General features: G+C 39.0%; 1 protein-coding gene across 2 annotated transcripts in view; it reads left to right on the top strand.

Moving 5' to 3' along the window:
- Positions 1–13579: 13579 nt before the first annotated feature.
- The window catches only part of pdzrn3a (PDZ domain containing RING finger 3a), a 49407-nt gene continuing 35906 nt past the window's right edge, over positions 13580–27080 (top strand). The window contains exons 1-3 of one of the 2 annotated variants that reach the window (XM_067446673.1): positions 13580–14483; positions 16817–16903; positions 23914–24021. In XM_067446673.1, the coding sequence (XP_067302774.1) occupies positions 13773–14483; positions 16817–16903; positions 23914–24021 (906 nt within the window). In that variant the 5' untranslated portion in view covers positions 13580–13772. The remainder of the gene's footprint in view (positions 14484–16816; positions 16904–23913; positions 24022–27080) is intronic. The other variant, XM_067446674.1, reaches the window with a different exon arrangement.

Raw genomic sequence — 27080 nt, 5'->3', positions numbered from 1 at the left:
CATAGGCTTGCTCAGAATTAGCTAACCGTTTTCTTTATAAATCAGTATTTTTAATTGTGAGTTTATAAAACAGTATGTTAGACTCTGTGGGAGAGTATTTAATAGGCTCCTCAATAAAAAGAGAACACAACTACAAGCCAACTTAGAATAATTAAATATGCTTTTAAGTCTATCTTGGTTCAAAAGATTGAGTATTGGCCAAAAATAATTTTCTGTCAATATAAGATAAGTATACTAAAGTGTAGTTTTAAGTAGTCTATATTTCTGAGAAGTACATAAAGTATATTTTATGGTAAGTATATGTAAGGTACATAAAAAGTAGACTGAAAGTACTTTTTTGGAAGGGCTGCACTTCCTCTGAGTTTCCCAGTTGCAAATCCTACTTGAGGGGACGTTCAGGAAAAGGTTTCTGGGGCCTATAGGAATTTCCCACCTCCGGGGACAAAAAGAATGTGAACTACGCTAGGCAACACAGTCATAGCAATCAGAAAGAAATTAAGTCATATTGTTGACCAAATGAATTTTACAGTGGGTGGAGTAAGCCAGAGAAAAAAATATAAATCAAGCCTGTTGCTTTAGTCCGTGTCGCAGCTGACCTTAGGACACGCTGTAGAAGGTGTTTTTTTTTTTTTTTTTTTTTTCATGCAGACAGTAAGTAATGTGTGTTATTATCTTAGTTGAAACCACAAAACCAGCTTGACTGAAAATGTCTTATGAAATTAAAAAAATCTACATTTTACATAATAATATACAACTCTCTATCCTTCAATATTGTAATCAAAATTACTTCCAAGTTATGCAGTCTTGCCAAATTCCCCTGAGACCTGAGTCATGTTACAGGGTCTTTATTAGGCTATATGGTTCCTGGGCTCATTCATGCGGTGACAAAGTGAGCTTGACAGTAAGTTAATGATGGGACACAGTGGAGAGAAAATTGCACTTCATTTTCACTTATCAACAGAGCTGACTACTAAATAAAGAGGCTTCAAATCAGTTAAATTTCACATCAAACCTAACATTAACCTAGAATTTATTGTGCATGTATTGAAAGTACTGGCACTCAAACTCTCATAGGCCTATAGTTGGTTGGTCTAGAGTACACAGGGACAATTAGATTTTATTATTATAATTATTATTATTATTTATCATTTTATAGAGAATAAACTGATTTTGGCAAACCTAAAAAAAAATATTATGTAGTAGTCTATTTCAGATTCTGCAAATAAGGTGCATTCGCAGCATTTGTCTTTCGAGATTCACATGCTCATAGAACTTGTAATCACAACTTGTAGGAGCTCCGACTTGTATACCACCTGACCTGACCACTGCAGCATCAGGCAAAAACATTTACAGTCGAAGCAGCTTCAGTTGTAAAATTGAATTACAGTGGGGCACAAAAGTAGTTAGTCTGCCACCAATTGTGCAAGTTTTCCCACTTAAAAAGATGAGAGAAGCCTGTAATTTTCATCACAGAAACACTTCAGAATGAGAAAAAAAATCCAAATAAACACAACTTTTCTACTTCAACTGTTCCCTTTCAAAAGGGAACTCACACTGCGTCCTAGAACACTTTGGGGAACGCCTCCAGCGTGACAGATGTCTGAAGCTACTATCGAATCACGTCACTCCTAGTGACCGGTGACAGCCCATGACATCATCATTGTGCGACCAGGAAGTATACACGGGTGCCTACCAAACATGACACTATCTTTTCATCTTCAGGGACTGTTCTGTCTGAATTGCTTAAAGAATTAAGGTAATACAAATTCAGTTATTTACTGCCTGGGATAAAGAGCATGCACAGTCAGTTTGTGTTTTACACATTTACACTGCTGTTTGTGTAAATTGTGAGCGGTTTTCCGAGATCGCTCCGTTCCTGTCTGGCTCTCCTCTTGAGGGAGGGGAGTTCGGCATCTGGGACTGGTGATGTGGTCTCGCTCATGCCAAGGCAGGGGACTGGCACACATCATGGGTTTTCCAGATGGAGCTCGCCAATCGTCATGAGAGGGTTGTATTCCTCTCAGATGATCTGGCAGCTGATGAGACTTATCAAAGCAAGTGCTCTTAGGGATGGCTGGTGAGATTGTTACTCTCAGCCACCCTGACCGTGTATGCTGAGCTGTTGGATGTTATGGAACGCGCTGCAGGCAGTCTGCAGCTGCCATGTTAGAGGAGAGATTGCTCGTGCTAGATTGGACGATCGATTTCTCCCCAGCCATAAACCATCGGCTCAGTTGAGCCTTCCGTTCCTTCCTGATCTTCTTACAGAGATCGAGAGGGCACGGAAGAACCCATATTTGGCCCAATGTTCATCGTCATTAGCGATTTTATTTTCACTGATTTTAAGGAAATATGGGTGTGTGTTGATGCTGCTGATTGACGAGACGTTTGCGAACTATCTTGCAGGAGGTGAGACTCCTGTAAGACGAAATCTGACCTTCATGTTTGTTCTTCATCATTTCCCCAGGTGCTTCTTACATCAGGTCTAGGACTGGGTGGAAAGATATCGGCCCGTCTTGGCTTGATCAGTGAGCATCTCTTTCAGGTATGCAAGGGTGGTAGACACCATGGTCATATGAGAACTGTGAGTCTTCGCCCTACATGCCGCAGGTGAGATGGTCTGTCATTTTTTGTGTGGATAACACTAAAATGTATTTCTCTACAGACCTTCGTTCCCTGTATAGAGTTTAGGGGTATGTGTTTGTACATAATGTTTGTCATCAGCTAGTAGGCCCTCCCGGGCCTCCCTGATGATGAGCAGCAACGTCGTTAATTAACAGCCAGATGATACTTGCTATTAGGTAGTAGGCCTCACAAGGCCTCCCTGAAGGCAAAATACAGAGTCGGGATTCTCTGTAGATGAAACGCCAGATAGTAGGCCTTACCAAGCCTCTATGGATATGAGTTCCCGTGTCTCAGTCTCTTTGACAGTTAGCAGGTTTTGCTAGCAGGTAGTAGGCCCCTCCAGGCCTCCCTTAATGTTTGCTATCAGGTAGTAGGCCCCACCAGGCCTCCCTGAAGGCGAGTTATCGAGTCTGTACAAGCAGCTAGCATGACTTGCTATCAGGTGGTTGGCCTCACCAGGCCTCCCTGAAGGTAGCGTGACTTGCTGTTAGGTAGTAGGCCTCGCCAGGCCTCCCTGAAGGCGAAGTCAGACATATGACATCTGGACACCTAGCCTTACAGGCTATCTGAGGTTGAACTCAGTCACCTCAGCAGTTAAGCAATATATTGCTGGCAGGTGGCAGGCCTCACCAGGCCTCCCTGAAGGCTTTCTATTAGGTAGTAGGCCTACCCGGGCCTCCCTGAAGGCCAGTTCCTATGCAGGGCAACTGGACAGATAGCCTGATTGGCTATCATGTATTGCTATCAGGTAGTAGGCCTCTCTGGGCCTCCTTGAAGGTGAAGTATCCATAATGCCTCACCACAGGCTATAAGTTTGTAGGCCTTATCAGGCCTCCCTGAAGGTGAACTCAGCTGCTTGGGGAGTAAGCATGCAATGCCGGCAGGTAGTAGGCCTCACCAGGCCTCCCTGAGGGCTTGCTTTGAGGTGGCAGTCTTCTCTAGGCCTCCATAAAGGCGAGTCTGGATGCCCTGGCAGTCCGCATGAATTACTATCAAGTGGTAGGCCCCTCTTAGGCCTCCTTGAAAACTTGCTATCAGGTAGTAGGCCTCTCTGGGCCTCCTTGAAGGCAAAGTTCCCAAGATTAGGCACTTCTATTACCAGCTCTGTATGGAATTAGAACCTTTGGTAGCTTATCCTACAGCTGGGGGTCACCCACCAGGCAGGCTCAGGTGCTCCCCTCACTGAGGGCCATTTTATGAGCACACAGCCGCCTGAGTCTGATCAGACGGTCGCAGGCCTCTCGTGAGGCCTCCCTGTTAGATCAATCCGTAGGCCTGTCCGGCCTCCTTAGTACTTTGAAACACAAGTGGTTTGTAGATCCTTGGATTGAGCAGTTAGACTCCCCTCGCTAGCAATGGTTGTAAAGCGCTACGCTAAATATTGCTCTCTGGGATACCCGTCTCTGAGATTCGGTCTGAGAAGGACTGCCAGGTTTCAGTCCCTCAGTCTGGATGCCTCACTGAGGCAGTGTCTGGAGACTCTGTTTTCCTGAACAGACAGGGTTGGCCAAACCTGAGCTGTCCAAAGATAAAGGGCACCAGGTCAGGCCTCCCTGGAGGCAGGTTATCAGGTGGTAGGCCTCATCAGGCCTCCCTGAAGGTAAACTCGGCTGCTTGGGAAGTTAGCATGCATTGCTGCCAGGTAGTAGTATCATTCCGTAGGCCTTCTGGCCTCCTGAGCCCTTCTGTAAGATAAGTGCTCGGTAGATCATAAGATCGAGCAAACTCCCCTCGCTAGCAAGGGTTAGTAAAGCGTTACGCTGAGTACTGCTCTCTAGGATACCTGTCTCTGAGATCCAGTCTGAGAAGGATACTGCCAGTTCGCAGTCTTTCAGTCTGGATGCCTCACCAGAAGGCGATTTTCCAGAGGCTCTGTTTTTAAACAGACAGGGTTGGCCAGGCCGACGTGTCCCACAGACGCAAAACCAGGTCAGGCCTCCCTGGTGGCATACGGGAAAGGATTTTCCAAATAGTGACTGGCTGGGGTGCCCTTGGGCCCCTTGGCCACATTCCCTAAAAGGGACCCCTTCTGTTTAAGAAATTGGTCCCAGGCCTTTGAGCAGTCTGGGTAGGACCTCATGCGTATGCCTATGTTAGGTATGTAATGAGCGTCTCGTTGCCATGCCTCGGGGCCTGCCTGCCAAACAGTCCCTTCAGACTAAAGATGGTGTCATGTTTGGTAGGCGCCCTTATATACTTCCTGGTCGCACATTGATGATGTCATGGGCTGTCGCCGGTCACTAGGAGTGACGTTATTCGATAGTAGCTTCAGACACCTGTCACACTGGAGGCGTTCCCCAAAGCGTTTTAGGACACAGTGTCTCGTTCCCTGTTTTCAGAGAACATAGGTTACATTTACGTAACCTTGAGACGTTTTTCAACTTCCTGGAGGAATCTTTGGAGGAAATTTTTAACTTCTTTCAAAGATTTTTTATGGGATTGAGATTGGAGATTGGCTAGGCCAATCCAGGAACTTGAAATGCTTCTTACAAAGCCATTCCTTCGTTTTGGGAACATTGTCATGCTGAAAGACCCAGCCACATTTCATCTTCAGTGCCCTTGCTGATAGAAGGTTTTTACTCAAAATGGTGTCTTCCTGGTCTCTTTGAAGAAAAACAGCCCCAAAGCATGATGTTCCACCCTCATGCTTCACAGTAGGTATGGTACAACTCAGCATTCTATCTCTACCAAACATGACAAGTAGAGTTTTTACCAAAAAAATTATATTTTGGTTTCATCTGACCATAAAACATTCTCCCAATTCTCTTATGGGTCATCCAAATGCTCTCTAGCTAACTTCAGATGGGCCCGGACATGTACTGGATTAAGCAGGTGGACACGTCTGGCACTGCAGGATTTGAGTCCCTGGCGGCGTAGTGTTACTGATGGTAGCCTTTGTTACTTTAGTCCCAGCTCTCTGCAGGTCCTTTACTAGATCCCCCCGTGTGGTTCTGGGATTTTTGCCCACCGTTCTTGCGATTATTTTGATGAGTGAGATCTTGCATGGAGCCCCAGATTGAGGGAGATTATCAGTGGTCATATACATCTTCCATTTTTTAATAATTGCTCTGACAGTTGATTTCTGCACACAAAGCTGCTTACCTATTGCAGATTCAATCTTCCCAGCCAGGTGCAGGTCTACAATTTTTTTCTGGTGTCCTTTGATAGGTCTTGGCCGTAGTGAAATTTGGAGTCTGACTGTTTGAGTTTGTGGACAGGTGACTTTTATACTTATACTGAGTTCAAACAGGTGCCATTAATACAGGAACGAGTGAAGAACAGAGGAGCCTCTTAAAGAAGAAATTACAGGTCTGTGAGAGTCAAAATCTTGCTTTTTTTGGAGGTACCTACACATATTCAGATGCCTACTTATTTCCCACCATTATTTTCTAAAACATTCTTTCAAAATAAGACAATGTGACTTTCTGGATTTTCTTTTCTTATTCTGTCTTTCATAGTTGAAGTGTACCTATGAATCAAATTACAGGCCTCTTTCGTCTTTTTAAGTGGGAGAACTTGCACAATTGGTGGCTGACAAAATACTTTTTTGCCGCACTGTAAGTAGTTATTTTGCAATAATATTTTGTAATACTATGGGGCTGTTGAATGCCTGAGTCTGATGAGCATTCTAAGGTGTGCAATTATTTCCAGGGAAATGCACAGCTAAAGTAGTTCCAGGCAGGTCTTGACCACATTATAGTTCCATATCACTTCAACAAATGATTTCAGTGAAATGTCTTTACAGCCTACAACAGCAAAAGAACCAAAAACACACAACAACACTGAACAAGCAAATAAAAACAGTAAACAATAGGACAAAAATGTCAAATTATTTCCATGTTTTTGCCACAAAATTGTTTTATTATGTAGCCTACAGACTTCTCCCTCTCTCTCCTACTCAAAAGCACACACATACAGCAAAGACAAACACTCGCACAGAAACGTGTTTTCAGCGCTGCTCTGACAATTTTGTCAGTACAATAGTTTAACAATTTAAAATCTAGACATTTCTCACTAGTGATATAATAATGGCTCTGTTAGATAGTTTCATTATTTGCGACTCTGCTGCCAAACACTGTTGAGAGAAACACAGATTCAGGTAAATCTCTCTCTCTCTCTCTCTCTCTCTCTCTCTCTCTCTCTCTCTCTCTCTCTCTCTCTCTCTCTCTCTCTCTCTCTCTCTCTCTAATAACTGCTTTAACAACTGAATTAGTCTGCTATCAATAGCTTAATTCTTACTAGCTCTAAAATTACATTTGGAATTGGCAATGGAGTGGAGGCCTGGGTTTAGATGCATAAGAAATTAGTCCTACACACGAGCGTTTTAAGAACAAAACCTTATGTCTTGAAATACATCATCCACTTCACGTCAACCCAATATTACATTTCAACCAAAATGCTGTGTCCAACGTTGGAGGTTGGCACAAAGCGGTTTGACTTTAGAACCCAACATCAGATTGACGTCATCCTCAACACTTGGACAGACGTTGCATTTTGGTTGAAAATCAAAATAGGGTTTATGTCAGAAGAAACCAACATCAGATTAACGTCAACCTCAAACTTTGGAAAGACGTAGCATTTTGGGTGAAAATGAAAATCGGATTGACGTCAGAACCAAAAATCAGATTGACGTGAACCTCCAACGTTGGATAATCGTTGAGTTTTGGTTGAAAATAAATCTGGCTGACATCAAAACCCAAGATCAGATTGACATTTTCAACCAAAAAGCAACATTTATCGGGTTGATGTCAAAATAACCCAATGTCAGATTGACGTGTCACAACGTGTGACCATTCATTCTTTAAAAAGGCATCAGTGAATTAGAAAGGTCTAATTTGAAAACCTACTTATAAAAACGTCTGCCTTGATGGAAAAAAAATATCAAGCAATTTATCTCATTGTAATTAACAACACTTCAGTCAGTTCATATTCTTATTATTACCTCTCTGGGTGCTGTTAGTCACTCCTCTCTTTTGCCAGCCACTGGATTTTGAAGGTTTTTAGTTTAATCAAACACTTATTTGGAGATTAGTTCTTTTTAATGAAGCTAAATTTGAACCCAGGCTGATTAATCAGCTCAATTACTGGAGGTTTAAGCATGCTGTTTTCCACCATAAATTAGGGCAAGCATCAGGCAAACATGGTTCGGTTATGGTAAATGAGCTGCTCTCACTTTGATCGCACTTGGTGTCTGAGTGTGCAGTCTTGTATGTAAAAAAGTCCAATGTGCGTTAACCGAGCTCACTGATAAATCCTATTATCTCCTCAGCAAGAAAATGCTTTGATAGGTTTCAGTTCGAGAGGCCTCATCTTGAAATGGGGGGGGGGGGGGTCTGTTTTCCCTGACATTTCGGTCCCACCTCAAATGGATGACAGCGTGACAGTGCTTTACCATCGTCCAAAAAAATCAATACGCTTTTGAAATCAGCTCCAACATGCGTTACGGTGAAGCTAAAACTTCATGATTTATTGCTCGTGAAGATAGGTGTCTGCATTGAAAATATCATCCTTCGTGACCTGAAGGCCTGGCCGTACTCTCAAAGCGAGACAGGGGCGAGACAGCAAAGAGACATGGATGAGATGCTTTATAGTTAGTCTGAGCACTCAAAGTTTCATGAAAAATCAAGCACATTTAAGTGTGAATTTACTGTATATTATTGTATCACTGTGCTATTTACAGTTATGTTTGAAGCATTGCTTTTTCACCCTTTTTAAGTGCTAAATCAGTCTACAAAACTAAATGTTGTTCTACCAAGCAACACAAATGATGAATATTTTGAAAGATTTTCTATTTGGTGCAAAAGTCATGGAGATTAACATTTCTAAGATTAAATCTCACTGAAGCAGAACTTTTGCATGCTGGCATTTTAATCATAACTCTAGACGGACAGTTGGTTGAATAAATAACAGTGACATTATACAAAGATGTCACTGTCGTGTGTACAAAGAAAAAGACTGCATGGATTTCATATTACCGAAGCCTGTGGAGTCTTGATATGTGAGCCAATGATTTGCTGTTGGATTAAAACAAAGCAAAGATTTAAAAAAAAAAAAAAAAAAAATGCTGCATGCATGCAGGTAGGTGCTTAAATTTAGCAAAACAGTGCCACCCAGAGTGTGTGATGAGAGTTACACCTACCTTTGCCGTATCAATAGATGGCACTATTGCACGAAAATTCAGATCAGTCATGACAACCTGCGCTCTGAAGGTGAACTTAAATGATTTCATCAGCAGTATTTTAGAGACCTCTCCGTGTGTTTTGTTTTATGAAAGACAGGAAAATTGGTTATCTTGGTTTAATTCGAGCACCCAGCGTAGCTAATCGCCAGAGTTTGCTGTGTAATCAGGAGCAGAAATTACCAGAGATAAGAGCCAAGAGAAAAAATACCATCCTCAAGCATTTGAAACTGTTAATTTAAGAAGTGCACTGTGAGCTCTGCAGATTTTTAGCTTGATTTACTCATTCTAATGGGCCTTTAGGGAACTAATTGGATCTAGAACTCTATAAGACCTAAATCAAGCCCAGGCGCTTTAGATAACCAGATGCAGTTAGCAGTTTTTCATCTGCAGAGAGTTTAAAGAAGGAGAGAGAGCATGCCTATCAGAAAATCTCCTTCCGCACACAAATTCATATTCTTTCTCTGTCTTTGTCATTTCGCACAAAGCATCGGCCATGAGTGAGTGACTGCCTGTGGATGTGATGGATATATGGGTTTGGCCGTAATTCAAGGCAGAGGATTTTAATGTGTGGTAGCAGCGCGTGAGTCACCAGGTCACACAATAATTCAGCAGCTGTTTCCTCTTTCAGATGCAGATAGGGTTGCCAAGCATTAGCCCGTGGCAAGAATCTCTCCTTGACTGCTTGCATCTCTGTATTCATGTTACATTTGTCATTTTAATAACGGCATTATACAGAACAGGATTGCATGTTCGTTTAAGAGAACAAACGTTCTGGCGCCGTTAGTTTTGGGTTCCCAGAACGTTCTGGAAACGTTCCTAAAGCCAGGAAAGATTTCATTACGGAAATAGAAAGGTTTTTCAGGTTTGCAAAACGTTCCCATAACATTCCCGCAACGTTCCCAACATGGTCCCTTTACGTTCTTACATATTTACAGACATCCCACCCAGCTAATTTCCAGCACGTTTGGCACAATTTATTAGATTACAAAATAGTGAAGGAAACGTTCTGGAATGATACTGTTTAAGTTATGAGCTGCCTGATTGGTGGAGAGGAGACAATCAGTATATAAGGGGGTGATTAGGAGGCCATGATGGGCAGAGGCCAGGAGGCAAATTTGCCAAGATGCCGGGGTTAATCCCCTACTGTTTTTCCGAAGGACATCCTGTGTTTTATAATCTTCAGCATACCTCTGAACAGGACCCTAGTTTTACATCTCATCCGAAGGATTATACTGCTTGTTACAGTATAGTCCCCATCAATATAATGGGCCGTTAGGACCCACACAGACAAATCATACAAATAACCTACAGGGAACGTTATACAAAGGTTTTCTTTAGGATGCAAAATAGGAACTAACAGAGAACATTCCTAGGAGATTCTTATTTGGTTTCCAAAAAATAACCAAATGGGAACCAAACGTTAGGGCACCGTTCTGTGTTTGCAGTGTAGGACCGAAAATCCACATTCGTATAGAAAAGTGCAGCACAAACTTTCTTTTAAAACCCTTTTTTTTCTTCCTGAGAATAAAAAACACAGATGGGTTTGGAACTCGAGGGTGAGAAAACGATGACAGAATTTAATTTTTTTGAGCTTTAAGGCATAAAATCACACGAATGAAGTGACAGTTCACACAATTTAAGTTGTTAGATGTTTCCTTTTTTGTCTCCCCTGTCATGCAGGCTTTATGAAGACAATGCCTGTTAATTTTCACCATTAGCTGTCAGATGTGGTCTGTTGTCAGTTGATTTGTCATCTTTGCCAAAACGTATTCAGCTGAAGTGCTGATAACAACATGAGAGCACAAAGCACAACATCTGCAGTCTCTGCACTAGCTTTTAAGCAATTTAGATCAAGCAAATATCAAAGAAATGGTCATTGTTAACTGGTCATAATTTCTTTTAATGCTAGTCCAGAATATAATCACATAATTGAACATTTTTTGATTGTTCAGCTTTTTGCTTGTGTCTCGGGACACATTAATGATTTCTTATCAACACTTGTGTTGAATGAGCCATGACAGGCACCTTCTTTATGGTGTGAATGTTTGCTTTGCCCAACCTTGCCTTTATTATGAATCGTTCCAACAGACATCATCATAAATATGCAGAACACATCATAACTGAAGATCCAGAGGGATGTTTTGATTTCAATATCGTTCATTTACAAGGTGAACTGTCAAAACGGCCTGTCAGAGAATCACATAAACCTAATAGGTTGAGATAAATGCTGTTTACCCACACATGCCTTTAAACAGTGCCCTTTACCTCCCCTTTAATTGGGTGCTGAAAAAATAACGAGATGTTAATGAATAGCGTTGTTGTTCCTCATAGCCTATGCCTAACAGATAGTCTTTAATTATTACGCACCCTTCCATCTTCCCTTTCCTCCAGCAAAAACAGCCAGCTGTCATGGAAGACGCTGAAGATTTACCTCCCAATCTTCAGGAGTTTGATAAGGCAGCCTCTCACAACACTTTTTCTGCCATTTGACCCTGTGCTGGGAAATATATTAACACTGCTGTATCTACACCGGGGGGATCAGGCAAGTGCTGATGCTTTAGAAATGCAGGCCTGATAAGAAGCAGTGCATTGCTGACATGAGCTCCCACAACGGGCTACAAACTTCCAGCTTAACAATGTCCAGCTGGCTTAAAGGAACACTATGTAACTTTACTCTATGCGATCTGTAAACAAAACTGCAGAGAAGCGTTGGCCCACATCCAAGTGTGACGTCAGAGGCCCAGGCCCATGTCCCAATACTTCACATTCTCATTAGCGTGATTGTTTTTTTCCAAACCTGTTCAAAATCGCCCAATACCCTCATTCACTTTTCCCTACATTAGTCCAGTATAGTCCAGTTTTTTGCAGTTTGTGCTTCTCCATTAGTAATGAAATATTTATCTTTAACTCTGACATGGAAACTAGCATGTATAAACCGTACTAAACTATTGAATAACTAATTAAAAAGGAATCTACCTGTATGATATTAAGCTGGACCAGCACGGTTTGGGAAATGGATGGATGATTTATTTTTCTTTAATTGAGTAGGGAGGTACGTCCCACCGGAAGGAGGCCCCGGGGAAGACCTAGGACACGCTGGAGGGATTATGTCTCCCGCTGGCCTGGGAACGTCTCAGGGTTCCCCTGGGAGAGCTGGAGGATGTGGATAGGGAGAGGGAAATCTAGGTGTCTCTGCTTAAACTGTTGCCCCCATGACCCGGCCTGGATAAGCAGAAGAAGATGGATGGATGGATGGATGTATGGATGGATGGATAAATGGAGGGAGGGAGGGAGGGAGGGATTGATTAAGCTGTGGGCGCCACCTTTTGGCAAGACGTGTGAATTAATTCAGCATGCCACTTTCACATTGCATTATGAGTATTCTCAAGCCATCTCTAGCTCATATGTATATATATATATATATATATATATATATATATATATATATATATATATATATATATATATATATATATATATATATATATATATATATATATATACACACATGTCTATGGCTGAGCATATATCAGTCATGCACTCATTATTGCGGTGCATTGTGGGATCGAATGAGTGCACTCAGTAACATCCATATGGATTCAGACACCACTAAAAATCACTGTCCCCTCCTATTTAAGGGTATAGGGGCGATTTCAGACACAGCCCAGTTCAGCGGAAACTCTGGCCTGCAGACCATTCTTAAGATTTTATTGGTCATGTCAATCACAGTATTGACTGCCTACACCAAACACTGATCCCTAAACCTGCACGTCACTGTAAACTTTACTAATAATTCTTTTTTTTTTAAATGCAGGGTGGGATTTCTACACTGTAAAAAAATATTTAGAAAAAAAGTTACCTGGTTGCCTTAAAAAAAATTGAGTTAATTGAAATTAAAATTTTGAGTTAATACAATTAAAAAGATTTGAGATTCGACAACCTTTATTAAAATATTATTAAAATATTTTGTAAGCATATTGGGTAATTGTGTGTGTTTTATTTCTGATGACGCAGTGAAACATGCCAAATAGTGCTATTTTCATGATTTATCAAATTTTTTATGTGGTTCACTTCAGATACAAAAATATTTTGAGTTTCTATTTATTAAACAAATTTCCTTCATTGTATCAACTCAAACTTTTAATTTCAAAAAACTCAAAATTTTAAGGCAACCAGGTTACTTACTTTTTTAAGTTAAACCAACAAAAATCAACAATTTTTTTGTTGTAGTGTAGTGAAATGGTTTAGGCGAAAAAATTGCACTCTCTCATTTACTTTGAAACAGTTCGAAAAAGCACTGAGAAGACATAACCCTAGCACCTATTTCCTTTTCTTTAACTGCTTATATTTCTCTTTATGACAATCGTAAAAAAAATTATATTAATCAACTGGGGCAACAAAAAAAAACCTCTTTTTGTCTTAATATTTATTTGTTCAAGCAGGAAATTGTATGGGAAGACAGCCAATACTTCTCTCTGAAGTCCGGATGGTAGCCTACGTTGCAGTCTCCTGGTGTCTGATTTGGTAGCTGAACCAAACCAGGCAGTGATGGAGGTGCATAAAACAGACTCAGTGACGTCCGAGAACTTCTTCAGCAGCTCCTGAGGCAGGATCAACTTCTTCAGCTGACGAAGGAATTACAGTCTCTGCGAGCCTTTTTCACAATGGAGTAAAGGAATAAAGAAAGTTAAGGACACATTAAATGAATCAAACGTGATAGTATTGTAATTTATACGATTTTAAGAGATATCCATTTCAAGATAATGTATCGTAGTTCCTGTATTCTGTTTTCTTTAATCGAGTGCTCATCCACGCGCGCGCGCACTGCTCTGCTCGTTGAGTGTTTACGGTAGCTCGCGCCCAGTCCTCCTGAGTGAAACTATAGTTTATTCACTCATTTCATCAGCGTGGAAACTGGGAAGACAGCTCTTTCCTTGTTGCGGAGTCGTTCCCGTTAGTCAAGATTATGGGCTTTGATTTAGAACGTTTTGAGGGTCCCGTGGACCCGGAGTTAATCTGTAAACTGTGTGGAAAAGTTTTAGAGGATCCTCTCAGCACGCCGTGCGGACATGTCTTCTGCTCCGCGTGCGCGCTACAGTGGCTCTCCAAAGTCAGCAGCTGCCCTGTCCTGTGCCAGAAGGTCACCACCAAAGAGCTGAACCACGTCCTGCCCCTAAAAAAAATTATTCTCAAGCTGGACATCAGATGCGACCACCGTGAACGAGGCTGCAACCGGGTGATGAAGCTCCAGCATCTTTCAGAGCACGCGGAGATGTGCGACTTCTCTCCGGTCAGATGCAGGAATGAAGGATGCGACGCGGTGCTCAACCTGAAGGACGTGGCTTCACACATGCGGGAGGAATGCAAGCACAGGGCGGTGGAGGTCTGTAAGGATGGATGTGGGCTGCTGCTGGCCCTGAAGGAGAGGTCGGAGGACCACAACTGCCTCCAAGCACTTAAGACACACAGCGGACTCCTCCAAACCAAAGTGCTGAGTCTGGAGAAAGATCTGAAGCGTCAGTCCCTGAGCTTCATTGAAAGAGAGAGGTGTCTCCTCTCCAAACTCTCCGCACTCCACTGCGAGCTGCACATCACAGCGCTCACATTTCAGAAGAAAATCACCGAGTACAAGAGCAGAATTGACACGCTGTCGAGCACATGGATGCCTCTCAACAAGGTCAGTATATCATGATGATAAGCAACGCTGTTTAAATTTCCAAGTCAAACCTTAGAAAGTGAAAACCTGCTGTAAAGTTCATTACCGTTTCGCTTTGAATTTACGTATCAAGCTGATTATTTGAATACTAACAAAAAGGAACATATGAAACTTGTATGGCAAGTTAAGTGGATGAAAACAAAGATATTATCATTTGTTAACATGAACATTCGACAGGGAGGCAAGTGCAGATTAATTATTGGAAACTGAAAACTAATGACAAGGCCTATTAACGTTTTTAGGAAAACAAAGCAACGATTATTTTTAAATATATAATATTATCTAAAATAAAAGTCTTTCTTTGGATTTACAGTATGTATTGTAAACTAGCTAAAGGCTTTCATATAATTTCTGAAAACAAGTGTATTTAGGCTACAAACTATCTGAAGGCTGATAGAAATTGTAGATAGATGAATAGTTCACCCCAAAACGAAAATCATCCCATATACTCCTAAATGATGACTTTCTTCTTTCAGCATATTAAATAATATCCTGGCTCTTCTAAATGGCATTAAATAGAGTCTGAGTTTTTGAAGCTCAAAAAGTGCATCCATCCATCCATAATAAAAGTTATCCATACAGCTCCAGTGGGTTAATAAATGTTTTCTAAAGCAAAGTGATGGGTTTTTGTAAGAAAAATATAATTTGAGCTACAGAAGCTCGTCTTTATGATTGGACCACACGGGCCAGCCTTCGCTCCCAATGTGCATCATTGAGCCTTGGCCGCCCATGACCCTGTCGGTTCACCACTGTTCTTTTCTTGGACGTCTTTTGATAGATACTGACCACTGCAAACCGGGAACACCCACCAAGAGCTGCGGTTTTGGAGATCCTCTGACCCAGTCGTCTAGCCATCACAATCTGTCTCTTTTCAAACTTGCTAAAATCCTTAATCTTGCCCATTTTTCCTGCTTCTAACACATCAACTTTGAGGATAAAATGTTCACTTGCTGCCTAATATACACCACCCACTAACAGGTGCCGTGATGAAGAGATAATCAGTGTCATTCCCTTCACCTGTTGGTGGTCATAATGTTATGTATAATCGGTGTATAATCACGTGATGTGTCATGTGTCATATTAAATGTTTTTTCTGCATTTAAAAAAAAATTCTGTAAACATTTTAATTTACAATGCATAGTAAGATTTTTACTGAAGATTCTACTACTAAACAACTTGAAGCCTTTAATTTTACATCTCAGGACTCTCCCTTCACTAAAAAAAACTTCCCTGCTAAAACGCCAGCATTGTCAGTTCATTTTCATGTCAGTTTAAAGCATTCACACTTGAATGATCTAGATCTGAACAAGAGAAACAAAACTTGAACATCTTCATTCTGTGTTTAGATGCTTTGCATCTCTCATTTTGTGCACAAAAGAATGTATAGTCTGTGAAACCAACAAACTTGAAACATAAGTCTAATTGAGTTGACAGGAGGCATGTCTTGTGGACTTCAGGGACATAATACGTTAACAAAAGAGTATGTTCTTGTTCTCTCGGCTCCTGTGGTTGAGTCAGACTCTAATCAAGAGCTCATGATGTTTGTCTCACTCATTGTGACAGATTTCCGCCTGCAGCTGCTGTTTCAGCAGGGGATGCCACTGCTAGGAATGTTTGATAGACAACTTACTTAAGTTCAGATATTTTAAGGCTATCTGAAGTCTGTCATTCTTGAAAAGTCACAGGCCTTGCCTTGATTTTCACTCGGGCACATCTGCTTCATGACAGCTGATCAAACACAAGCTGTGGAGACATTTTGATGTCTGTCGTAAAGCAGTATTACAAATATGGATTTAACTCCCCATCGACTTAACAAATATTGCTGCAATTAAATAAAAAAGGGTACAAATTAAACCGTATTCCACATCTGCTGCTAAAGCAAATTTCCTACCAACCATAAAACTATCTGCTGTCCTACCATATGTTCTGATCTGAAGGTAAAATAAGTTGTTTATTTTCTCTCTAATTTCTTCTGCACACTTCACTGTGTCGTGAGTGTGGTATACACCTGGCCACGTGTTCATAAATTATCTTTAGACATTTTTAGTACCTGAACTGTGATTTTGCCAGATGTCTCTGAGGGTGTGATCTGTCTTCACTGCTTGATATATGAAAATACCCTGAATCTCATGTGGCTTTGGCGTTTCATTGGGTAACTAATGGAGAGAGCCCCGCTTCTTAGGGGAGAGATGGTTAGTATAGCCAGTGAAGCTGTGCTGAAACCTGGTGGAGCAGTCTGTTGCAGCATTCTGAAATATTTATTTTCTCCTTTCTGTCCTATCCCTCTATCCCAGGGAGAAGATGCAAGGAGCCTCAAAGTCAGCCTCCACAGAACATCGGGATCTCTTGGATTCAGTATCATCGGAGGAAGACTGTGTGAGGTGTGTAAGCTTAAATAACTACCATGTATAATCTTTTTTTTATTCTGTGGAACATAAAAGCAGATATTTTGCAAATGTCTTATATCCATAAAAATGTAAATGAATGGGGCCCAGGGGCCATCAAGCCTAAAGTTATAAAATGTACATTACATATGCTCTTAATCAGTGGTTCCTAAACCTGTCCTCATCTAACACACCTGATTCAACTTATTAGCTCATTATTAGAGACTGCAAGACATGAATTAGGAGTGTCTAATGAGGGAGAGACAAAATGTGACCCTGTCTGTGAAAACCCTCCTAAAGTCATTTTTGTTGTGATTCCCTGTTTTCTACATAAAATCATCCTACATAATGTAAAGAACATTCTGTTAAAATATTACCTTGATATCTCTAATATTAACTGAGTATGGCTACGTTAAAGATTTGCTGAATTTCGGGCTCAGAAAATCATGTTTTTGAGAAATTCCAATGTAAACACAAGCTTATTTTTTAAACTGCAACACATTTGATGCATAATTATCCTGAATATGAGCCATATACCACATTAAACCTGAGATTCTCCCATTTTCAGTGATGTATGACACATTTATGGGAAAATTCTTAAAGGTTTGTAAAACAGGCCTATTTATTATAATGGGTATGTCCAAAAAGCACAAAAAACATTCAAACGAATTGGGGGTACAAGAGCTTGATTGTAGCAACAATTACCAAGTCAATTAATTGAAATTATTTGTATAACTTTATTAATAAAATTAAATATCCATGGAAAATTAATATATTAATAATTATATAATAATTAATATATTATATATAATAATTAATATATTACATTCCAGTAGAAAATCTCTAACTTAAATTATTTTACTGGGCTACATTAAGTACAGTACTGGAGTAAAAATAAATAGAGGGATAGTTCACCCAAAAATGAAAATTCTGTCATCATTTATTTACCCTCGTGTTGTTCCAAACCTGCACTTTCTTCAATAAACCCGGTTATATCATTATTCGTGGTAATTCCACCGAGATTAATATCGGAAAAGCTGTTTAAGCAATCATCTATTTTCTGTTCCTGCTCGCGTTTAAGTGCTGCCATGTCAAATAGCCTAGATAACTTAATTCACTAATCCAGTGTTTCCCAACCTTTTTTCAGTCATGGCGCCCTTGGAAAATGTTCTAAATTTTGTGGCACCCCCTCGCATACGCTACGCTAGGGGTGTAACGGTACAGATTGCTCACGGTTCGTTTTGTATCAAGGTTTTAGGTTCACAATTTACACGGTGGTTCGGTATTGGCTATGTTCATGGAAAAAAGGACTACTGTCAAATAAAAAATAAAGAAAAGAACAAATAACTTAAATACAAGCAGCAGAACAAATAATTACTATTGAGCATAGATAGGCTACTAACACAATAATGCTTTTCGGGCTTTTCAGGTAGGGCTAGGTCTAACATTAGTTTTTAGCTAAATCAATTTAATAAAGTAATCAAATGAAAAATTACTGCATATTTAACTGTTTAAATTAAATATTAATCCTTATTAAACTTACAAAAGCTATTCAATCAAGAGCAGTGAGTGATTCCTTATCTTTTTGACATTAAACAGACAGCAGTAAAGGCTACTGCTCCTTTAAGACCCAGGGGTATCGCTTTCTCGACTGTATGTTCACTTAAGGCATATTCAGACTATGTCTGCTTGGATACTCATCAAGATGGACATGTTGACATCAGCTACTTCTTGTATGAGTTTGTCCGTTCAAGCGCAAGACTTGAAAGAGAACTCAATAGTTGCGCGCTGTGAGACGCATGTGCGCTTTCAGATGACCGCACAGAGACAAATCTTCTCACATCGCGATCGCACGTGAGTTCTCAATCCCGTCTTCTGGCTCTGCACCCATATTCATATTCGAAGATACGGCAGCACTCACATGCATTGAACAAAGTTTACACAGATAGACCGTTTTGCCCACTTCTTTTATTATTATCGCTGTTGTAATGTATCACCGAGGAGCCAGCATGTTTATCCATCAATAGAAACATACATAACGCATTATTTTCAAGTTACAACCCATATTAAAGATCCGTCATCAGATGTGAGATGAACCGCGATGCAAAGTGCGCACTGAAACCTTTTACGCGGCACCCCGCGCTCCCCGGATCTGGCGCACCACCATCCACATCATGTTTTAAATAGACACATAGCAGGCCTAATATGATTTTAAATTAAGATGGTTATTATTGACACAATGTTGAGCTACAAAACAAAGAAGAAAATATTAAAATATTGGCGATGACACGAAAATATCTCCAGAGACATCTGAACCTGGCTTAAGTCGCGATGACCTGATTGCCGCTCGTGCTGATTAATAATAATGTCTTTCTCTTCCTAATGGTAAAAAAATAAGTTCCTGAACGATCTATCATACGAATCAGCTGGTGTCGTTGTGATGAAAACCCCCTGAGATTATTAAAATCGATGTTTAGGGAGCCCGCATCCGGTATTTTTTTTTTGTGCAAAAGTATAAAGTGTAGTGTCAATAAAATCACTAATTTCAGTTTTTATAATGTTATGAATTAAAAATTGAGTATTGTATCTCAAATGCCTTGGTATAATTTATCATTTACAGCAATAAACACAAACTACCTATTTTCGTCATTTTTATGGCTATGGCACTTTGACGATAAAGATCTCATAATTAAATTTTGCGACTTTAGCCGGGGTTTCACAGACGGGGTCACAAATGTTGAGGGATCCCCAGGACAGGTTTGTGAACCACTGCTCTAAATGACAGAAATAAAAAGACAATGCTATGTAAAGTGCATTAGTTCGTCTTTCAGACATTTTTTGCCATCTTTTTTAACTCAACCAACCCATTGTAAGAAAGAAAAACAAAATCAGCAACTAAGCCACATGTAAAAAGATAATTGCAGATTGCACTATTTGAGCTCCACACTTTTCTCTCGAGTACACTGTGTGAAATGTGAGCGTGGGAGCCATTAAATTCTCACATAGATTGTGTCCAAGTGGAGAGGAGAGAGCAAGCTGTGGGTTTGGCTTTCACTCATATCACTCTCTCTTCTCTAATCTAGTGGAGAATCACCACAGGCTGTTTACCACCTGTTCACTCTTAATGGACAGTCATAGTTAACCTTTTTTCCATGCAAGTTTGTCTTTGCTGTACATACATTTATGCATAGAGAGTCATGAGTCAGGCTCATGCTCCATTCAGAATTTAAATGAATACCTTTACATTTTAATTTAATTCCCAGAATGCTCTAATTTATGAAGCCAAACAACATGAAGTGGCATACATGATAAAAACAGAAAATACCTTGAACATTTTGTTGGAAAAATTAAAGTCTTCTGTTATGTAACTGTTCAATTTTGTTGAATTATTAATATATATATGACATTCCAATTAAACAAATTTTTAGTTTTCCTTTGCATTGAAGGCCAATATTTGAATCTCCCCCCTATATTTCTGTTATTTCTGCTTTAATTATGTAATAATTGCACATCTGCTTGATTTCTAACTTCTTTATTAACAGAAACTGAGTATTAATATATTAAATGAATGAACCACAAATAATTTTGTGATTCCAGAAGGTTGAAGATTTTTCCATTGTTATTTATTGATTTAAAGTTATTGACCGTTTTTTATTACATTACATTTATTACATAGTTTAGACAAGAAATAGATTTTATTAAACATATTAATAATTTTAAAATTGAAATATTTTTTTCCGGTTTACGTGTTTTTGTTTTGTTTTTTGCACTGTCTATTCACACCAAGACAGCGCACCTTGTTGGCAAGTGCTATTCGCACTAGCTCCACCTAACAATGCCTGACTGTGCCAAACAACAATTTAAAAAACGGAGTGTCTATTCACACCAAGTGCAAATAGAATGCCTTAATGCAAGTGCTATTCACACTTAGCCTAGAAATCTAGACGCACCCTATCGACAGCAAATCTAATCTGCCAATACACTTCTGAGCTGTAAAAACCAAACTCTGGTCGGGCCAATCACATCATGAATAGAGTCGGTGGGCGGGGCTTAACATAATGATGGCAGAGTTATGCTTGCGGACTACTAGTAAACACAGAAGCTGGTTACTTCGAACGGATACATACCTCTCGTCTCAGTGTGTTCACTTAATCTCTCTGACGTGCGGTGACGATCTGATAGCATTTAGCTTAGCCCACTAAGCCCGGTTCATTCACTATGGTACCAAACAGAGATCAAGTTAGAAGCAACCAAACATCTCTACGTTTTCCCTATTTAAATAGAGTTACACACTGTAAAAAAAAAGGCAAATTTTGAACTTTTGCAGTACAATCGACGGATGTTTAAGTTATTTCAACTTAAATTATGCTAAACTGACTTTAAAAAATGAGTTAAATCTTGGATAACTAATAAAAAAAGTTTAACATTTCTTAACTTATTTTGATAAGTTAAAACAATGTAAACACGTATGTTGTCATAACTTATTGAACATATAATTTTTTACAGTGCACGAATAGTCGAACGACCTAGTATGGTGGTGACAAAATAAAACGTGGCGCTTTTCTAAGCGGATTAAAAAGGAGAACTATAATGTATAGCGGAATAGCACTTCTGAGAGTACTTCGACTCGGTGCAGTAAAAAGTCTCGGCTGAAACATCCTCCCTCACATCTCCCCCGCCCTCTCTCATTTCTGTCAATAGGGGGGAGGGAGAGATGTGAGGGAGGATGTTTCAGCTGGGACTTTTTACTGCGCCGAGTCGAAGTACTCTCAGAAGTGCTATAGAACAAAGAACGGTACTGAAGTCGTTCTTAAGAGAGAAGATGTGTTCTGAGTTTTGACGACCGGATATGGCGAATGTTTAATCTATCAACAAGCTTCGCTTCACATCCGTTGGTCTGGTTGGTTGTAGCGCTATCCTATCGCGTGCAGAGGGAGTTTGAAAGACAACCGTTTATCCCGCCCCTCGGATTGAGCCCAGTCTATGGTGAGTTTCCAGACCAAACATCTTGATGTGGGTCTGGCTTGTCAGGCTAATTCACACTAGCTCTGCCTAACAATGCATAACTGTGCCAAACAAGAATTAAAAGAAAACACCCATAGTTCAGCGTCCTCAGCAGCGCAATCAGTAAAGCGTATGCATGGCTAATAGATCACTGTTTTGTCGCAATCAACACAGCTTCGAATCCCCCTTTTGCAAAGCTTGCTCTTCTTGCTTTTCTCATCACAAAGCACACCGGAAAGGCATTTATTTTCAATAAAAATTAAGAAAATTTTCTAAATGTTAAAATAAAGTACCATACAAAATTGTTTAATAAAAATAAAAGCATTTATATAGTGTTATGGATAGGTGTAAGGAAGGCTTTTATTGTCCTTTTATTTTATTGCATTCCATTTAATTTGCAATTAGTGTAAATAGCTACTGCCTTAAAAAAATCGCCTGCCATTCTACATTTCAGTGGCGCAGTCACTAAAGCGCACAGCTTATAGATTGCTGTTTTGACGAGATCAACATGAGTTTGAATCCGCCTTTTGCAGAGGTCACTCTTTTCTATTTTTTAATCACAAATCACATCAGAAAGGCATTTAAACAAAAAAAAGGAAAACTGTTCTAAATGTGCAAATAAAGTACCTAAAGAAATGTTTAATAATAATGTAAGTATTTATTGGGTAGGGTGAGGGGTTAATTTAATAATTTAAAAAATACAATTATTTACACTATTATTGCATCCTGTTAATGTACAAATATACTGAGGTGCAAATAGTAGCCTATGTATCTGTCAAAATAAAGTAAAAATTACATGTAATTACTACACATACTGCAAATAACTGTACTTTTATATTGTGTTAATAAAATCTACAGCTATTTGCACTTATTGTAAATATCATCTGACTATCGCTAAGAAAATGTTATTTCCACTAAGTGTAAATAGAATTTAGTTGCTATTTACACTTGGTGTAAATAGCATTTATCACCAAAATGTTATTTTTCTCTGAGTGTAAATAGAAACTTAGTGCAAATAGCCGCTGCCATTTTTTGAGCCCCCCTTCTGGGTCCCTTCCCCTTAATGAGAAGCACTATGGTAAAGGAAAGAATATCTACAATACACTGATTTCTTGAATTGACATGCAAATTGAATTGAAGCTATTGAAAAAAACACTTTGTGTAACTTTGCAGATTGTAACTCAACATGCTTTGTATTGATACAATGTCGGTAGTATATGTACTTCTGCATTTTTATATCCCCACCCATGGACAGTCGGAGCGCCAGTTTCATTGAGTTTTTCCCCTTCGATTGGCCTCAAAGACTTTTAGACCAAAGGTTTGTCTTTATGGACCTGCCTATGGACCGTTGGCTGAATGTCTGATGCATATGAAGTCATTTTTGAAGTCATCATCTGATTGGTTGAAATCTACACAATGTCCGTGAGATGTGTACATCCTTAACGGTCCACCTAGAAACAAATGCAGTGTCCCCAAACCGCCTCATTGAAGAAGAACGCTGTTGTGTTTGACAATGCTCTCGCAATGATCAACTAAATACTGGATTTTCAAAAATTCCGCAGCTCCATTGTTGCTGTAAACTTGCACGATAATCTTGAATGAATCATTTATAGGTGCATGCTGGTCTGTTACTGCAGGGACATTGACGTTACATTTTCACTCCCCTAAACATGATGTGGGACAAGACAAACTGGGATTGGTAGGGATCTGGCTACACCAGAGTAGGTGGTATTTGACTCTGGTCAAAGTACTCATGGCAGACTGGTGGGAGTGGCATTTGACAGCAACATGCCCAGTGCATTATGGGTGTTGAAGTTTCCTACCTATTTGGCAAAAGGGAAGATAACAGCTTTTTTCAGTTTTTTCTAGTCAGATAGCACAGATTTCAAAAATCGTTTCACCTTTTTACTGTATGTGGAGATACATTTCATTGAAAGCCCATTTTGCCCGCATGGAAGTAAACCTTTAGCTTGTCTAATTTTCAACATTTGCTTCTATCTAAGGAACCAGAGGAGCATGAAGATTTAAGTGATGGGATCTACATATCCAAGATAGTGGAAAACGGAGCAGCTGACAAGGCTGGACTGCATGTTCATGACAGGATCGTTGAGGTTTGTCAGTGACGGGGTGGAGTTGATTTTATGGGTGCAAAATTTACTTTTTAAATTGCAGATAGCTCAGGCCATTTGCAGAGTTTGTGAAGTTTTTTCTTAGACAGGATGAAGGCCAACATGCTGGATGCAATCAAACTCAAAAAGGTCACTAAGACAACCACTAGACAGATGAAAGCCTAAAGAGATAGACATCATACCGCTAGTCTGAGCTCCTCAACTGGTGCCAATGTTTTCACAGTCTGTCTGTTAGATTTGTCAGATCTAGTCAGACTAACAATGTTGGCGCCATTGTAGGTTGATTTCACACTGGGCAGATTCCTTTAAAAAGGGCGTTAGTCTGTTCATCCAGCAGTACTGTTTCAGTTATTCACATTTAACAGGAACAAAATGTTTCCTCTAACAAAAGAGAACATTGTCTATAAGGGCATGTAACAATGACAACACAACATCAAGATTTAGTAGCTTGTAAATATCAACAAAAGAGCAAAAACAACAACATCTTGTCATTGAATGTCTAAGAAAAGCCCCTGTTTTTATTGAGTGGCCTCTCATACGAGCTGAGCAGAGCATGATGATTTCTTTCTTGACTCGCTTTGTCTCATGTGGGCCCTTTGCTGTCTGTCTGACGTGATGAACATAACAATGGCGGCAGAGCCTTTTGAAATCTGTGCATCACACACTAGAGTTGTTCCCCAAAGAATGCATGATACAACTGCTCGTTTCAAAGAGGAAGTCAGCCATGGAGCTTTTGTGGTCTCAGAGCTCCGCTTTATGAACTGAAAAGGTACAGTTGGTTCTGATTTGTCACTTCAAATCTGTGTGCTATGTTTCTCAAAAATTACAAAAAGAGAATATTTTAAATTAGAATAATAAAAGTATTGAAATTACTTCTATGCTGTATTTTGTTTTCACAAGATTGGATTTTGACTTAGTTCAGTTACTCATACAAAGCTATTGCACGGTGCATTGAATACTTGGAACATACAGTTCACAAAGTTAAATAGACTGCTTTGATGGACTTATTGATAGTCATAAACATAATGAATATTAGACTACCTCACTCAGCACTGTGTATGCACGAATGCTCGAATTGTCAGCATTGTCATATAACCTAACATACAAAAATTCTTGTTTAGCCTTGGCCGCCCATGACCCTGACGCCGGTTCACCACTGTTCCTTCCTTTTGGCCCTTGTCAAAAATTATATATATATATATATATATATATATATATATATATATATATATATATATATATATATATATATATATATATATAATATGTATATGTTTTTTTTTTTTGCACATATAAATGGTCTTTTCAGACATAAATTTGTAAAAACTTGACTGAAAATTCTGCATGTAATAAACGACTCTTAGATGGGAAGGAAGGAGGCGGGAACCGGCAAACATTCAACAACTTTTATTAAATAAACAAAATGAAAGTATACCGCGGGCAGCTCCTCACGGACGACTGCCCGCACACAAATAAACAAAACTCAACGTAAAGTCCAGGGGCCTGTTCTTCGTACGTGGCTAGCTCAGTTAGCTGGATTTGATTGTTGACGATTTGGCTTGATCTCGGATGGATCCTGGACTTGCTGTCATAGCAACAGGTCCATTAACTTAAACCTGCTCGGGAGCTTATTTCATGTAAACAGGATTAGATTGTATCTTGAGGTGATACTTAAAATCTGTCCCAGCCACTGCTACTTTATTACAAGAGTTCATTACTGAACCAGGGGCAATAATAATTTAAAATGATAATAAATATAAAAGTTTATTTGAAAATAATACTTTAATGTTGTGTAAAATTTGTGTTTAATACTATAGACACAGTCACTTGATTGAGAAATTTAATTGTGAATTGTGATGGAATAATTACTTTATAGATGTATTGGAGGTTTACACACATTGTGCAGTTAATCTTTGTTTGTTTTTTTGTTTTGTTTTTATTGCCAGAAAAAAACATGTAAAATACAGCAAAGAAAATATATTAATACACATATACAACAAAATAAAATAAAAATTAATTAAAAAAGAGTATACAAACCAGAGTATACAAACCTTGATAAATTAATCAAAAAAAAGTATATTCTTTAAGAATATTACAAGTCTTTCTTGCTTTTTTATTCATAATATTCTTTAAACTGGTGCAATAGTCCATAGTCTCCTGAAGAAAATGTGGCTTGGATCCTGACCATTTCTTCTTGTGACATTTTCCCAAAATAATAAAAAGTTGTACAATAAAGGTGACATTTTTATTATCACGTTCATTGGAATAATAAATACATATATCAAAATTATTTAACTTAAATATAACATTTGTTTTCCTTCTAATGAAATTTTCAATGTCCACCCAAAATATCTTTGTGTATATACAATCACATAAGAGATGAATAATAGATTATTTTTCTATTGAAGAAAAATCACATGAATAATCAATATCTAAATTAAATCTAAATTAATACATTTTTAGCTGGATGTAAAATTTTAAATGTAACTTCTTTTACTTTATTATTTAAGCAGTATGCTTCACAAATACACCAAGCTTTATTCCAGTTTATATTCCTAAATACACTGTTTCACAATAAACTTTTATGAGTAGCTGTTTCACCTGTTATAATATCCCTAATATGTTTATTAGTACAACTGTGTTTCAGAATGTCAATTTCTCCTATAACATGCTGTCTTGAACATATACTGCCTCAGAAGAATCACTTCCACACTCTCTTACAAATTGTATAACTTGTTGAGGTATAGCACCAAATACAACAGCATACTCTTTTGGTGTAACTGGAAACCCAAATTTATCCCAAAAATCACTATAAGATAATAAAATACAGTTTGAAATTAAAAGTTGTTTAACACAATGTTGTTTTCATACCAATTATTATAGAAGAGAGATCTATTTTTATATTGAATCCATCTATTATTCTAAATGTGCAGTTAATCTTTGTCGTGCATTAATGTGAGTGATGACGGATATTATGAGAGTGGCTTAATGCAGCGCAAGAGATGCAGATAATGAGATCTTGACTGTTAAGAAACTTTAAT

The sequence above is a fragment of the Pseudorasbora parva genome, chromosome 6 (assembly GCF_024679245.1).
Source record: "Pseudorasbora parva isolate DD20220531a chromosome 6, ASM2467924v1, whole genome shotgun sequence".
Lineage (NCBI taxonomy): Eukaryota > Metazoa > Chordata > Actinopteri > Cypriniformes > Gobionidae > Pseudorasbora > Pseudorasbora parva.
The sequence above is the reverse complement of the archived record's forward strand: the minus strand, read 5'-3'. Positions and strand labels throughout refer to the sequence as shown.